This window comes from Bombina bombina, chromosome 5 (genome assembly GCF_027579735.1).
Source record: "Bombina bombina isolate aBomBom1 chromosome 5, aBomBom1.pri, whole genome shotgun sequence".
Taxonomy (NCBI): Eukaryota; Metazoa; Chordata; class Amphibia; order Anura; family Bombinatoridae; genus Bombina; species Bombina bombina.
The window spans coordinates 481,396,550-481,414,194 of record NC_069503.1 but is presented as its reverse complement, the minus strand read 5'-3'; the positions used below and the strand labels follow the sequence as shown (position 1 = coordinate 481,414,194).

Here is a 17,645-nt window from a genome sequence, read left to right as displayed (position 1 = left end):
TTTTTGGGAGAAAAATTCTTCAAGCAGTGGTGCCTTCTGTTTAGCCATCTGTCTTGTCCCTCCCGTTTATCCGTGTACTGTAGCTTTGGTATTGTATCCCACAAGTAATGGATGAATCCGTGGACTTGTCTTACCTTTTATAGAAGAAAAGTAAATTTATGCTTACCTGATAAATTGATTTCTTTCATGAAATTAGCAAGAGTCCATGAGCTAGTGACGTATGGGATATACATTCCTACCAGGAGGGGCAAAGTTTCCCAAACCTCAAAATGCCTATAAATACACCCCTCACCACACCCACAAATCAGTTTTTTTTCATTATAAGATTTAAACTTTATTTTGGGTGTGGATTATTTTCAGCGGAATTGGCTGTCTTTATTTTATCCCTCCCTCTCTAGTGACTCTTGCGTGGAAGATCCACATCTTGGGTATTCATTATCCCATACGTCACTAGCTCATGGACTCTTGCTAATTTCATGAAAGAAAACATAATTTATGTAAGAACTTACCTGATAAATTCATTTCTTTCATATTAGCAAGAGTCCATGAGGCCCACCCTTTTTTGTGGTGGTTATGATTTTTTTTGTATAAAGCACAATTATTCCAATTCCTTATTTTTTATGCTTTCGCACTTTTTTCTTATCACCCCACTTCTTGGCCATGCGTTAAACTGATTTTTGGGTGTGGTGAGGGGTGTATTTATAGGCATTTTGAGGTTTGGGAAACTTTGCCCCTCCTGGTAGGAATGTATATCCCATACGTCACTAGCTCATGGACTCTTGCTAATATGAAAGAAATGAATTTATCAGGTAAGTTCTTACATAAATTATGTTTTCTTCTATGGTAAGACGAGTGCACGGCCCGCCTTGTCATTTTAAGACAGATTATATTTTTTTTATTTAAACTTCAGTCACCTCTCTGCTGCACCTTGTAGTTTCTCCTTTTTCTTCCTGTACCTTTGCGCGAATGACTGGGGGGTGGAGCTAAGGGAGGAGCTATATAGATAGCTCTTCTGTGGTGATCTTTGCCACTTCCTGTTAGCAGGAGGATAATATCCCACAAGTAAAGGATGAATCCGTGGACTTGTCTTACCATAGAAGAAATCAATTTATCAGGTAAGCATAAATTTACTTTTTTCATTGTTCTTTCTAGTATATATTTTGTTATGCTTGTCGATTAATTTCTCTCTGCTAATAGGTCTGTAGGAATCGGTCACCACCTGACCATATGTTTACATATATACACTGCCTGCTAACCTTTTTCTTCATACAAAAGCAAAATGTTCAACATGTTTAAATAGTCCTTTTTTTTTTTTTTTTTTTTTTTTTTTTTTTTTTAAGTATTTTTTATTGAGGTTGTATGCAGAATACAGAATGAATGCTATCTCATAACACAAAAATAACAGAAGTAGATAATACTTACAAATAGCTTTTTAAACAAAAGTACAGTATTGCGATGCATTTTGAAGAACCTCTATTTTATATTATTTCTACTCTTGATTCCTCTTATGATATTAGAGGTTACTTTTGGACCTATGAAAAGTAAAGAAAACTAAAAGGAGAGGATTGGCTTATGGAATGGTCACTTTTGGACCTAGAAATTAAGTGTGGGGGGGTAGGGAGTGTCAGCAGGCAAGAGCTGCTCTGTGAGAGAGTAGGGAAAGGGCTCGGGCTCTGATAATCTAATAATACTTTACTCAACATTTGAAGCAGGATGGAGTATTTACCCATATTATTCCTAAGTAGAGGGCATATGCATATACAGGCCATGCCCAATTATGTGGGTAAGTAGGAAGTTTAAATGGGGGGGTCAATAGGGCAGAGGGGTATGCAAACTATTAAAACTCTTAATGAGAATAAGTCTTTCTTTATGGTTGTGTGTAATATATAACAGTAAGAAAACATAAATAGCAGATCTTAGAATTCACTAGGGGCTTCTAAGGGGAGTTACAGTATTGCAGCAGTTTGCAAGAGATGTCTCAAACTTCTAAATCTATATTATGAAACTTAGAAGGAGGGGGACCTTTAATGGAAGGGGTATTAACAGTTGCATGGCGCAAAGGCATCTAGAAGTTACCACTGAGGGTTAAATTTACCAAATTAGATAATCATCCAGGGTATACTGAGCATACATTGGGCAATATTAGTCTTAAATTAGGTGCTGAAATCCAGGGACTGTGGGGTAATATATAATTGCAGACATTTCCTTAAATAATAATAGCCTCATGCTGGAACGTAAGCACCACAACCCATAGAGGGTGGGACCCCTCCAAGTATATACCAGGGTAATAAACCACCATTTTAACACCATAAATCAAAAACATATGCAGATTACATACATAACAAGTTTTGCCTGTAAAGGACAGTGAAGGGTTAATGTACAAAAGGCATTACACAGCACAACAGAGCTTGTATCTAGGGTTCCCACAATCTTAGGGCACGTGTGTGATATCTTAGTTATTAATATGAGCCATGTAACATCCCACTGTAAGAGTTACCCTAAAATGAAGACCGATTAGTAGCTGGGATCTAAGGGAGTCTCAGCAAGTTTTAATGGTGCGTCATAAAAATAATGGATGTGTGAAGGGATTTGAAGAAGTTATCTGTAAACTCCGCAACTTTATAAATGTATGCAGTATATTCAACTATAGCTAAGTATACCCTTTACAGTTACCACAATATTCCCCCCATGAAAGACTTATGTGAGGAAACATATCTTTATGGTATGCGGTTGTCTGCGTTGCCGCCATATAAGAAAAAGAAGTCCGATCAGTGACCAGGACAAAAAAAAAAGAAAAGAGAACTCACAATGTGGGGCCAATAGACTTAAAAATTAACGTTCAAAAGTTCAGTTAATTGTATATTTGTTTTATACAATAAAGTCCCCTCTGGAGTTAACCAATACCAGAATGATTCAGGTCTGAACCTCTGCTATGACGGTCCCCCATTTTGCTGTTATCCAGCCTTAACCCACTGCAAGACAGATCGTCATCTCAGTTAACAGTAGCGTCCATAATCCACAAAGGCATCAGGGAGATCTTTGCCGTGGGCAGACCCATGTGGACAAATGCTATAGTCTCTTCTCGCTCACCTGAAGACTCCGGTCCTGAACATTTCTGAAGCTCCGGGTGCCGCATCCCCCGACCAGGACACCGGAGATGAGAGTGACTGACATCTGCACCACATAGTATACTCTGTTGAGCTTGAGTGAGCTTAAGGAGATAATGCAGGTTCCAGTGAAGATGCCGGCCAAATGAATTAATACTGGCTAATTCAGGTCTTGGGTGCTATCATAAGCTCATCTTGGCACAGTTCATGACTACTAGACAAGTAATAGTAGATTACCGTAGGTAGATTGTAAAATAGAAGCTGTATATCTAGCAAAATAAAGGAATAGCCCCAGGAGCTTCATGAAAAGCGACCGATCATGTTCACTTCTTAGCCTCTCCCCCCTAAATAGTCCTCTTTAATACGCTTGATTTTATAATTGTTTGAGTTTAATATACTGTACTTTTAACAAGTGCAACCTACTATTTGATCACAATTAAAACCTAATGACCCTTTTACAACATAGTAACCATCTTTTTAAAACTGATCAGTGGTGTTTTTTTTTTTTTTTTGTTTTTAAACCATGAATATTAAATTTGAAACTTTATTTTTTGTATAGGTTTGGAATATGTGCTGGAATACAGATTTCATGTTGGACGTGGTAAAAAAGAGGTCGGTTACTTTTGTAAGCTGTGCATGTATGATGCTTCCTTAGACAGGATGGTGCAGCATATCACTGGTTTTAGACACAGAAAGATCTTTTTGGTAAGTAGTATTTATAGAAAATTAGGTTACTACCTCCATTAATAAATAGCCCAAAAGAGATGTTTTAAAGTATATATATATATATATATATATATATATATATATATATATATATATATATATATATATATATATATATATATATATATATATATATATATATATATATATATATATATATATATATATATACATATATATATATACATATATATATATATACATATATATATATACATATATATATATATACATATATATATATATACATATATATATATATACATATATATATATATACATACATACATACATACATACATACATACAGCCCTCGTTTTACAACGGTTCAGTTTACACAGTTTCAGAATAACAACCTTTTTTTCCAGTCATGTGACTGCTATTGAGAAGCAGTGCATTTATTAAAATCGCCAATAGGTGGAGCTGTCCGCTTGTGTTGCAGCAAAGCCAAGCAAGCTGAAATTAATCAGTTTGACCTGAGCTATCAAGCAGATTTCAAAGGAACAAGATCTTCCTGTCTAGAAAGAACATTTTGCAGAAAAATGCAAGTGAAGTCTGTTGTGTGATTATTTTATTAGGTGTATAATGCTGTTTAGCAAATGTTTTTGTTCATTTAACTTAGTTTAATTATATATTCTGTGTTGTGTGATTATTTTATTAGGTTTATAATGCTGTTTAGCATTTAAAGTCTTAATTTCAAAGCTTTAAAAATAATGTATAAGGTGTTACTAATGACAATTTTGAGAGGGGCCTGGAATTTATCTCCCTCACTTCTCATTGACTTACATTATAAACTGGGTTTCAATTTACAACGGTTTCGATTTGCAACCATTCCTTCTGGAACCTAACCCCGGCGTAAACTGAGGGCTACCTGTGTGTGTGTGTGTGTATATGTATGTATGTATGTGTGTGTGTGTGTATGTCCATGGGTTCATCCATTACTTGTGGGATATTCTCCTTCCCAAAAGGAAGTTGCAAGAGGACACCCACAGCAGAGCTGTCTATATAGCTCCTCCCCTAACAGCCACCCCCAGTCATTCTCTTGCAACTCTAGACAAGAAAGGAAGTATCAAGAGATATGTGGTGACTTAGTGTAGTTTTTACCTTCAATCAAGAGTTTATTTTTAATCGGTACCGGCGTTGTACTGTTTTACTCTCAGGCAGAAATTGGAAGAAGAATCTGCCTGGAGGTTGATGATCTTAGCGGTTTGTAACTAAGGTCCATTGCTGTTCTCACACATAACTGAAGAGTATGGAAAGAAAACTTCAGTTGGGGGGACGGTTTGCAGATCACCTGCTTTGAGGTATGTTCAGTATATTTTTTTCTAGAGAGATAAGGTCTAGAAAATGCTGACAGTGCCTGATATACTTGAGGTAAGCCTGATACAGTGATTTAACGACTGGGGTCATGCTTACAAAATTAGGGTAATATTCATATTAACTCTCATATTACTTAGTGTAAAAACGTTTGCATAACTTACAGAAAAAACGTTTTTTTCTCTGAGGGTGATAAATCTTTATTTGGGGCCTAGTTTTCCATGGCTTGTTAGATTACTCCTAGGAGTACTTTTTTAAGGCCCTCTGACATTGAGTGCATGGTGGGAGGGGCCTATTTTCGCGCACTTTATGCGCAGTTGATATTCAGACTGAGATATCCAGCTTCCCTAAAGGAGTCCACTGGCATCTAGGACCACTATAGAGGGTTTTTTTTCCTGCAAAAATCATGTTTAAGGGCAGGTAGGAGCCACAGCAGTGCTGTGGCAGTGTGTTTGACTGTTTTTTAACGGTTTTACCGTTTTTCTAATCCGTTTTGGGGCCTAAGGGTTAATCATCCATTTGCAAGTGGGTGCAATGCTGCTTTAGTCTCTTATACACACTGTAAACATTTTGTAGATTTTACTACTTTTTAACACTGTTTTGCAGTTTATGTGGTAGTTTTTTTTCTCTTAAAGGCACAGTACCGTTTTTGTTTAATTGCTTTTTCACATTTATTAAAGTATTTTTCAAGCTTGCTGGTCTCATTACTAGTCTGTTAAACATGTCCGACATAGAGGAAACTCCTTGTTCCTTATGTTTAGAAACCATTGTGGAACCCCTTCTTAGAATGTGTACCAAATGCACTGACCTTTCTATAAGTTATAAAGACCATATTATTACTTCAGTCTGACTCTGAAATGACAGCATTTAAATTTATGCTTGAACACCTCTGCTTGTTGTTCAGGGAGGTTTTAGCGACTCTGGATGACTGTGACACCATTGTAGTCCCAGAGAAATTGTGTAAAATGGACAAATACTTTGCAGTGCCTGTTTACACTGATGTTTTTCCAATCCCTAAGAGGTTTTCAGAAATTATTAGGAAGGAATGGGATAGACCAGGTGTACTGTTCTCTCCCCCTCCTGCTTTTATAAAGATGTTTCCCATAGATGCCGCTACACGGGACTCATGGCAGACGGTCCCTAAGGTGGAGGGAGCAGTCTCTACCCTTGCTAAGTGTACAACTATGCCCATCGAGGACAGTTGTGCTTTCCTAGATCCAATGGATAAGAAATTAGAGGGTTTCCTTAAGAAAATCTTTATACAACAAGGTTTTATTCTCCAGCCTCTTGCATGCATTGCCCCAGTCACTGCTGCAGCGGCTTTCTGGTTCGAGTCTCTTGAGGAGGCTCTACAGGTGGAAACCCCGTTGGATGATATCCTAGACAGGCTTAGAGCTCCTAAGTTAGCCAATTCATTTATTTCTGACGCCGTTTTTCATTTAACAAAACTAACGGCTAAGAATTCAGGTTTTGCCATTCAGGCGCATAGGGCGCTTTGGCTTAAATCTTGGTCAGCTGACGTTACTTCAAAGTCTAAGCTTCTCAACATCCCCTTCAAAGGGCAGACCCTATTCGGGCCTGGACTGAAGGAGATCATTTCTGATATTACTGGAGGAAAAGGCCACGCCCTTCCCCAGGATAGGTCCAACAAATTTAGGACCAAACCGACTAGACTAGATGCCGCTACACGGGACTCGTGGCAGACGGTCCCTAAGGTGGAGGGAGCAGTCTCTACCCTAGCTAAGCGTACAACTATCCCCGTCGAGGACAGTTGTGCTTTCCTAGATCCAATGGATAAAAAATTAGAGGGTTTCCTTCAGAAAATCTTTATACAACAAGGTTTTATTCTCCAGCCTCTTGCATGCATTGCCCCAGTCACTGCTGCAGCGGCTTTCTGGTTCGAGTCTCTTGAAGAGGCTCTACAGGTGGAGACCCTGTTGGATGATATCCTAGACAGGCTTAAAGCTCTTAAGTTAGCCAATTCATTTATTCCTGACGCCGTTTTTCATTTAACAAAGCTAACGGCTAAGAATTCAGGTTTTGCCATTCAGGCACGTAGGGCGCTATGGCTTAAATCCTGGTCAGCTGACGTTACTTCAAAGTCTAAGCTTCTCAACATCCCCTTCAAAGGGCAGACCCTATTTGGGTCTGGATTAAAGGAGATCATTTCTGATATTACTGGAGGAAAAGGCCACGCCCTTCCTCAGGATAGGTCCAACAAATTAAGGACCAAACAGACTAATTTTCGTTCCTTTCGAAACTTCAAGAGTGGCGCAGCTTCATCATCCTCTACTGCAAAACAAGAAGGAAATTTTGCCCAGTCCAAGCCAGTCTGGAGACCTAACCAGGCTTGGAACAAGGGAAAGCAGGCCAAAAAACCTGCTGCTGCCTCTAAGACAGCATGAAGGAGTAGCCCCCGATCCGGGACCGAATCTATTTGAGGGCAGACTTTATCTCTTCGCCCAGGCTTGGGCAGGAGACGTCCAGGATCCCTGGTCTCTGAAGATTGTTTCCCAAGGATATCTTCTGTATTTCAAAGCCTCATCTCCAAAGGGGAGATTTCATCTCTCACAATTATCTGCAAACCAGATAAAGAGAGAGGCATTCTTACGTTGCGTTCAAGACCTTCTGGTTATGGGAGTGATCCACCCAGTTCCAAGGGAGGAACAGGGGCAGGGATTCTTTTCAAATCTGTTTATAGTTCCCAAAAAAGAGGGAACTTTCAGACCAATTTTGGATCTCAAGATCCTAAACAAATTTCTCAGGGTCCCATCCTTCAAGATGGAGACTATTCGAACCATCCTACCTATGATCCAGGAGGGTCAATATATGACTACCGTGGATTTAAAGGATGCTTATCTCAACATTCCGATTCACAAAGATCATCAGTTTCTCAGGTTTGCCTTCCTAGACAGGCATTACCAGTTTGTGGCTCTTCCCTTCGGGTTAGCCCCACAGCACCAAGAATCTTTACGAAGGTTCTAGGGTCCCTACTGGCGGTTCTAAGGCCACGAGGCATAGCGGTGGCTCCTTACCTAGACGACATTCTGATACAGGCGTCGACTTTTCAAATCGCCAAGCCCCATACGGACATTGTTCTGGCATTCTTGAGGTCTCACGGGTGGAAGGTGAACGAAGGAAAGAGTTCTCTCTCCCCTCTAACAAGAGTTTCCTTCCTAGGAACTCTTGATAGATTCAGTAGAAATTAAGATTTCTTTCATGTAATTAGCAAGAGTCCATGAGCTAGTGACGTATGGGATATACATTCCTACCAGGAGGGGCAAAGTTTCCCAAACCTTAAAATGCCTATAAATACACCCCTCACCACACCCACAATTCAGTTTTACAAACTTTGCCTCCGATGGAGGTGGTGAAGTAAGTTTGTGCTAGATTCTACGTTGATATGCGCTCCGCAGCAAGTTGGAGCCCGGTTTCCTCTCAGCGTGCAGTGAATGTCAGAGGGATGTGAGGAGAGTATTGCCTATTTGAATGCAGTGATCTCCTTCTACGGGGTCTATTTCATAGGTTCTCTGTTATCGGTCGTAGAGATTCATCTCTTACCTCCCTTTTCAGATCGACGATATACTCTTATATATACCATTACCTCTGCTGATTCTCGTTTCAGTACTGGTTTGGCTTTCTACAAACATGTAGATGAGTGTCCTGGGGTATGTAAATCTTATTTTCTGTGACACTCTAAGCTATGGTTGGGCACTTTTATATAAAGTTCTAAATATATGTATTCAAACATTTATTTGCCTTGACTCAGGATGTTCAACATTCCTTATTTTCAGACAGTCAGTTTCATATTTGGGATAAATGCATTTGATTCAATCATTTTTTCTTACCTTTAAAAATTTGACTTTTTCCCTGTGGGCTGTTAGGCTCGCGGGGGCAGAAAATGCTTCATTTTATTGCGTCATTCTTGGCGCGGACTTTTTTGGCGCAAAAATTTTTTTCTGTTTCCGGCGTCATACGTGTCGCCGGAAGTTGCGTCATTTTTTGACGTTTTTTTTGCGTCAAAAATGTCGGCGTTCCGGATGTGGCGTCATTTTTGGCGCCAAAAGCATTTAGGCGCCAAATAATGTGGGCGTCTTTTTTGGCGCTAAAAAATATGGGCGTCATTTTTGTCTCCACATTATTTAAGTCTCATTATTTATTGCTTCTGGTTGCTAGAAGCTTGTTCACTGGCATTTTTTTCCCATTCCTGAAACTGTCATTTAAGGAATTTGATCAATTTTGCTTTATATGTTGTTTTTTTCTTTTACATATTGCAAGATGTTCCACGTTGCAACTGAGTCAGAAGATACTACAGGAAAATCACTGCACAGTGCTGGAGCTACCAAGCTAAGTGTATCTGCTATAAACTTTTGGTATCTGTTTCTCCAGCTGTTATTTGTATTGCATGTCATGTCAAACTTATTAATGCAGATAAAATTTCCTTTAGTACTGTTACATTACCTGTTGCTGTTCCGTCAACATCTAATTTTCAGAGTGTTCCTGATAACATAAGAGATTTTATTTTTTAAATCCATTAAGAAGGCTATGTCTGTTATTTCTCCTTCTAGTATACATAAAAGTCTTTTAAAACTTCTCTTTTTTTCAGATGAATTTTTAAATGAACATCATCATTCTGATACTGATAATGGTTCTTCTGGTTCAGAGGTTTCTGTCTCAGAGGTTGATGCTGATAAATCTTTGTATTTGTTCAAGATGGAATTTATTCGTTCTTTACTTAAAGAAGTGTTATTTGCATTAGAAATAGAGGATTCTGGTCCTCTTGATACTAAATGTAAACGTTTAAATAAGGTTTTTAAATCTCCTGTAGTTATTCCAGAAGTGTTTTATCTCCCTGATGCTATTTCTGAAGTAATTTCCAGGGAATGGAATAATTTGGGTAATTTATTTACTCCTTCTAGACGTTTAAGCAAATTATATCCTGTGCCATCTGACAGATTAGAGTTTTTTGGGACAAAAATCCCTAAGGTTATGGGGCTGTCTCTACTCCTGCTAATGTACTACTATTCCTATGGCAGATAGTACTTCATTTAAGGATCCTTTAGATAGGAAAATTGAATCCTTTCTAAGAAAAGCTTACTTATGTTCAGGTAATCTTCTTAGACCTGCTATATTTTTAGCGGATGTTGCTGCAGCTTCAACTTTTTGGTTAGAAGCTTTAGCGCAACAAGTAACAGATCATAATTTTATAGCATTATTATTATTCTATAACATGCTAATAATTTTATTGGTGATACCATCTTTTGATATCATTAGAGTTGATGTCAGGTATATGTCTCTAGCTATTTTAGCTAGAAAAGCTTTATGGATTAAACTTGGAATGCTGACATGTCTTCTAAGTCAACTTTGCTTTCCCTTTCTTTCCAGGGTAAATAATCATTTTCGTTCCTTTCCTCACAACAAGGAACAAAAGCCTGATCCTTCATCCTCAGGAGCGGTATCAGTTTGGAAACTATTTCCAGTTTGGAATATATCCAAGCCTTATAGAAACCTATAGCCAGCTCCTAAGTACCTATGAAGGTGCGGCCCTTATTCCAGCTCAGCTGGTATGGGGCAGATTACGTTTTCTTCAAAGAAATTTGGATCAATTCCGTTCTTAATCTCTGGTTTCAGAAACATTGTTTCAGAAAGGTACAGAATTGGCTTCAAGTTAAGGCCTCCTGCTAAGAGATTCTTTTCTTTCCCGTGTCCCAGTTAACACAGCAAAGGCTCAGCATTTCTGAAATGTGTTTCAGATCTAGAGTTGGCTGGAGTATTTATGCCAGTTCCAGTTCTGGAACAGGGGCTGGGGTTTTATTTTATCTCTTCATTGTACCAAAGAAGGTCAATTCCTTCAGACCAGTTCTGGATCTATCATTATTGAATCGTTATGTTTGGATACCAACATTCAAGATGGTTACTGTAGGACTATCCTGCCTTTTGTTTAGCAAGGGCATTATATGTCTACAATAGATTTACAGGATGTGTATCTGCATATTCCGATTCATCCAGATCACTTTTAGTGTCTGAGATTCTCTTTTTAGACAAGCATTACCAGTTTTGTGGCTCTACCGTTTGGCCTAGCCTCAGTTCCAAGAATTTTTTTCAAAGGTTCTCGGTGCCCTTCTTTCTGTAATCAGAGAATAGGGTTTTGGTATTTCCTTATTTGGACGATATCTTGGTACTTGCTCAGTCTTCTCATTTTCGAAGAATCTCATACGAATCGACTTGTGTTGTTTTCTTCAAGTTCATGGTTGGAGGATCAATTTACCAATCAGTTCATTGATTCCTCAGACAAGGGTAACCTTTTTAGGTTTCTAGATAAATTCAGTGTCTATGACTCTGTCCTTGTCAGACAAGAGAAGTTTAACATTGATATCAGCTTGTCAAAACCTTCAGTCACAATCATTCCCTTTGGTAGCCTTATGCATGGAAATGTTGGGTCTTAGGACTGCCGCATCAGATGCGATCTCCTTTGCTCGTTTTCACATGCGACCTCTTCAGTTCTGTATGCTGAACCAATGGTGCAGGGATTACTCAAAGATATCTCAATTAATATCTTTAAACCGATTTTACGACACTCTCTGACATGGTGGACAGATCACCATCGTTTAGTTCAGGGGGCTTCTTTGTTCTTCCGACCTGGACTATAATCTCAACAGATGCAAGTCTTACAGGTTGGGGAGCTGTGTGGGGGTATCTGACGGCACAAGGGGTTTGGGAATCTCAGGAGGTGAGATTTCCGATCAATATTTTGGAACTCCGTGCAATTTTCAGAGCTCTTCAGTCTTGGCCTCTTCTGAAGAGAGAGTTGTTCATTTGTTTTCAGATAGACAATGTCACAACTGTGGCATACATCAATCATCAAGGAGGGACTCACAGTCCTCTGGCTATGAAAGAAGTATCTCGAATTTTGGTTTGGGCGGAATCCAGCTCCTGTCTAATCTCTGCGGTTCATATCCCAGGTATGGACAATTGGAAAGCGGATTATCTCAGTCGCCAAACGTTGCATCCGGGCGAATGGTCTCTTCACCCAGAGGTATTTCTTCAGATTATTCAAATGTGGGAACTTCCAGAAATAGATCTGATGGCTTCTCATCTAAACAAGAAACTTCCCAGGTATCTGTCCAGATCCCGGGATCCTCAGGCGGAGGCAGTGGATGCATTATCACTTCCTTGGAAGTATCATCCTGCCTATATCTTTCCGCCTCTAGTTCTTCTTCCAAGAGTAATCTCCAAGATTCTGAAGGAATGCTCGTTTGTTCTGCTGGTAGCTCCGGCATGGCCTCACAGGTTTTGGTATGCGGATCTTGTCCGGATGGCCTCTTGCCAACCGTGGACTCTTCCGTTAAGACCAGACCTTTTGTCTCAAGGTCCTTTTTTCCATCAGGATCTGAAATCCTTAAATTTAAAGGTATGGAGATTGAACGCTTGATTCTTGGTCAAAGAGGTTTCTCTGACTCTGTGATTAATACTATGTTACAGGCTCGTAAATCTGTATCCAGAGAGATATATTATAGAGTCTGGAAGACTTATATTTCTTGGTGTCTTTCTCATCATTTTTCTTGGCATTCTTTTAGAATACCGAGAATATTACAGTTTCTTCAGGATGGTTTAGATAAGGGTTTGTCCGCAAGTTCCTTGAAAGGTCAAATCTCTGCTCTTTCTGTTCTTTTTCACAGAAAGATTGCTATTCTTCCTGATATTCATTGTTTTGTACAAGCTTTGGTTCGTATAAAGCCTGTCATTAAGTCAATTTCTCCTCCTTGGAGTTTGAATTTGGTTCTGGGGGCTCTTCAAGCTCCTCCATTTGAACCTATGCATTCATTGGATATTAAATTACTTTCTTGGAAAGTTTTGTTCCTTTTGGCCATCTCTTCTGCCAGAAGAGTTTCTGAATTTTCTGCTCTTTCTTGTGAGTCTCCTTTTCTGATTTTTCATCAGGATAAGGCGGTGTTGCGAACTTCTTTTGTTATTTTAAAATAGCACCGGAGCGTGTTATTACTTCTCTGGCAGAGTTTGAGGAAGAATCTGACAGAGATTTTTTACTATGATTTTAACCGGAGTCGTTAAGATCATATTGCTGTTCTCGACCATCTGAGGGAGGTAAAGGCTTCAGATCAGGGGACAGCGGGCAGATGAATCTGCATTGAGGTATGTGGCAGTTTTTATTTTCTGAATGGAATTGATGAGAAAAGCCTGCCATACCGTTAAAATGACATGTATGTATACACTTCAGTATTCTGGGGATGGTATTTCACCGGAACTACTGTGTTAAGGTCACTAATCCTTTTAATAACTATTCTCATGTTAAACGTTTTTGCTGGAATGTAGAATCGTTTACATTGCTGAGGTACTGTGTGAATAAATGTTTGGGCATTATTTTCCACTTGGCAGTTTTTTGCTTTAATTGTGACAGTTTCGTTTCTCTTCACTGCTGTGTGGGAGAGGGAGGGGCCGTTTTTGGCGCTCTTTGCTACGCATCAAAAAATTCCAGTCAGCTACTTTTATATGTCCTGCATGATCCGGTTCATTTCTGACAGATCTCAGGGGTCTTCAAACTTCTTTGAAGGGAGGTAAATTCTCTCAGCAGAGCTGTGAGAATTCTTATAGTGACTGTGTATAAAAAAACGTTGTTTTGTTTTCTTATGTACAAATTTAATTAGTGTTGTTTTTTTACTAATGGGAACAAACCTTTGCTAAAAAAGATTATAACCAAGTTGTAAGTTTTTTGCTAGTGTGTTAAACATGTCTGACTCAGAGGAAGATATCTGTGTCATTTGTTCCAATGCCAAGGTGGAGCCCAATAGAAATTTATGTACTAACTGTATTGATGCTACTTTAAATAAAAGTCAATCTGTACAATGTGAACAAATTTCACCAAACAGCGAGGGGAGAGTTATGCCGACTAACTCGCCTCACGCGACAGTACCTGCATCTCCCGCCCGGGAGGTGCGTGATATTTTGGCGCCTAGTACATCTGGGCGGCCATTACAGATAACATTACAAGATATGGCTACTGTTATGACTGAAGTTTTGTCTAAATTACCTGAACTAAGAGGCAAGCGTGATCACTCTGGGGTGAGAACAGAGTGCGCTGACAATGCTAGGGCCATGTCTGATACTGCGTCACAGCTCGCAGAGCATGAGGACGGAGAGCTTCATTCTGTGGGTGACGGTTCTGATCCAAACAGATTGGACTCAGATATTTCAAATTTTAAATTTAAATTGGAGAACCTCCGTGTACTACTAGGGGAGGTCTTAGCAGCTCTCAACGATTGTAACACTGTTGCAATACCAGAGAAACTGTGTAGGTTGGATAAATACTTTGCGGGTACCCGGCGAGTACTGACGTTTTTCCTATACCTAAGAGACTAACTGAAATTGTTACTAAGGAGTGGGATAGACCCGGTGTGCCGTTCTCACCCCCTCCAATATTTAGAAAGATGTTTCCAATAGACGCCACCACTCGGACTTATGGCAAACGGTCCCCAAGGTGGAGGGAGCAGTTTCTACTTAGCTAAGCGTACCACTATCCCGGTGGAGGATAGCTGTGCTTTCTCAGATCCAATGGATAAAAAATTAGAGGGTTACCTTAAGAAAATGTTTGTTCAACAAGGTTTTATATTACAACCCCTTGCATGTATCGCGCCGATTACGGCTGCGGCAGCATTTTGGATTGAGTCGCTTGAAGAGAACCTTAGTTCCTCTACGCTAGACGACATTACGGACAGGCTTAGAGTCCTTAAACTAGCTAATTCTTTCATTTCGGAGGCCGTAGTACATTTAACCAAACTTACGGCTAAGAACTCAGGATTCGCCATACAGGCACGCAGGGCACTGTGGCTAAAATCCTGGTCAGCTGATGTTACTTCTAAGTCCAAATTACTTAATATACCTTTCAAGGGGCAGTCCTTATTCGGGCCCGGTTTGAAAGAAATTATCGCTGACATTACGGGAGGTAAGGGCCACGCCCTACCTCAAGACAAGGCCAAAGCTAAGGCTAGACAGTCTAATTTTCGTCCCTTTCGGAATTTCAAAACAGGAGCAGCATCAACCTCCACTGCACCAAAACAGGAAGGAGCTGTTGCTCGTTACAGGCAAGGCTGGAAGCCTAACCAGTCCTGGAACAAAAGCAAGCAGGCCAGGAAACCTGCTGCTGCCCCAAAGACAGCATGAACCGAGAGCCCCCGATCCGGGACCGGATCTAGTAGGGGGGCAGACTCTCTCTCTTCGCCCAGGCCTGGGCAAGAGATGTTCAGGATCCCTGGGCACTAGAGATCATATCTCAGGGATACCTTCTAGACTTCAAATTATCTCCCCCAAGAGGGAGATTTCATCTGTCAAGGTTGTCAACAAACCAGATAAAGAAAGAAGCGTTTCTACGCTGCGTACAAGATCTGTTAACAATGGGAGTGATCCATCCGGTTCCGTGGTCGGAACAAGGACAAGGGTTCTACTCAAACCTGTTTGTGGTTCCCAAAAAAGAGGGAACTTTCAGGCCAATCTTAGATTTAAAGACTCTAAACAAATTACTAAGAGTTCCATCGTTCAAAATGGAAACTATTCGGACTATTTTACCCATGATCCAAGAGGGTCAGTACATGACCACAGTGGATTTAAAGGATGCTTACCTTCACATACCGATCCACAAAGATCATCACCGGTATCTAAGGTTTGCCTTCTTAGACAGGCACTACCAGTTTGTAGCTCTTCCATTCGGATTGGCTACGGCTCCAAGAATCTTCACAAAGGTTCTGGGTGCCCTTCTAGCGGTACTAAGACCGCGAGGGATTTCGGTAGCTCCGTACCTAGACGACATTCTAATACAAGCTTCAAGCTTTCAAACTGCCAAGTCTCATACAGAGTTAGTTCTGGCATTTCTAAGGTCGCATGGATGGAAAGTGAACGAAAAGAAGAGTTCTCTCTTTCCTCTCACAAGAGTTCCATTCTTGGGGACTCTTATAGATTCTGTAGAAATGAAGATTTACCTGACAGAAGACAGGTTAACAAAACTTCAAAATGCATGCCGCGTCCTTCATTCCATTCAACACCCGTCAGTAGCTCAATGCATGGAGGTGATCGGCTTAATGGTAGCGGCAATGGACATAGTACCTTTTGCACACCTACACCTCAGACCGCTGCAACTATGCATGCTAAGTCAGTGGAATGGGGATTACTCAGATTTGTCCCCTACTCTGAATCTGAATCAAGAGACCAGAAATTCTCTTCTATGGTGGCTTCATCGGCCACACCTGTCCAGGGGAATGCCATTCAGCAGGCCAGACTGGACAATTGTAACAACAGACGCCAGCCTACTAGGTTGGGGCGCTGTCTGGAATTCTCTGAAGGCTCAGGGACTATGGAATCAGGAGGAGAGTCTCCTTCCAATAAACATTCTGGAATTGAGAGCAGTTCTCAATGCCCTTCTGGCTTGGCCCCAGTTAATAACTCGGGGGTTCATCAGGTTTCAGTCGGACAACATCACGACTGTAGCTTACATCAACCATCAGGGAGGGACAAGAAGCTCCCTAGCAATGATGGAAGTATCAAAGATAATTCGCTGGGCAGAGTCTCACTCTTGCCACCTGTCAGCAATCCACATCCCGGGAGTGGAGAACTGGGAGGCGGATTTCTTGAGTCGCCAGACTCTTCATCCGGGGGAGTGGGAACTTCATCCGGAGGTCTTTGCCCAAATACTTCGACGTTGGGGCAAACCAGAGATAGATCTCATGGCGTCTCGCCAGAACGCCAAACTTCCTCGCTACGGGTCCAGATCCAGGGATCCGGGAGCAGTTCTGATAGATGCTTTGACAGCACCTTGGAACTTCAGGATGGCTTATGTGTTTCCACCCTTCCCGCTGCTTCCTCGATTGATTGCCAAAATCAAACAGGAGAGAGCATCAGTAATTCTAATAGCACCTGCTTGGCCACGCAGGACTTGGTATGCAGATCTAGTGGACATGTCATCCTGTCCGCCTTGGTCTCTACCTCTGAGACAGGACCTTCTGATACAGGGTCCATTCAAACATCAAAATCTAACTTCTCTGAAGCTGACTGCTTGGAAATTGAACGCTTGATTTTATCAAAACGTGGTTTTTCTGAGTCGGTTATTGATACCCTGATTCAGGCTAGGAAGCCTGTTACCAGAAGGATTTACCATAAAATATGGCGGAAATACCTATACTGGTGCGAATCCAAAGGTTACTCCTGGAGTAAGGTTAGGATCGCTAGGATATTGTCTTTTCTACAAGAAGGTTTAGAAAAGGGTTTATCAGCTAGTTCATTAAAGGGACAGATTTCAGCTCTGTCCATCTTGTTACACAGACGTCTGTCAGAAAATCCAGACGTCCAGTCCTTTTGTCAGGCTTTAGCTAGGATCAAGCCTGTGTTTAAAGCTGTTGCTCCACCATGGAGTTTAAACTTAGTTCTTAACGTTTTACAGGGTGTTCCGTTTGAACCCCTTCATTCCATTGATATAAAAATGTTATCTTGGAA

General features: G+C 40.6%; 1 protein-coding gene across 1 annotated transcript in view; it reads left to right on the top strand.

Moving 5' to 3' along the window:
- LOC128660493 (uncharacterized) overlaps positions 1–17,645 on the top strand; it is a 300,304-nt gene that overhangs the window by 109,934 nt on the left and 172,725 nt on the right. Inside the window, exon 6 of the mRNA XM_053714380.1 lies at positions 3,667–3,812. Within this exon, the coding sequence (XP_053570355.1) occupies positions 3,667–3,812 (146 nt within the window). The remainder of the gene's footprint in view (positions 1–3,666; positions 3,813–17,645) is intronic.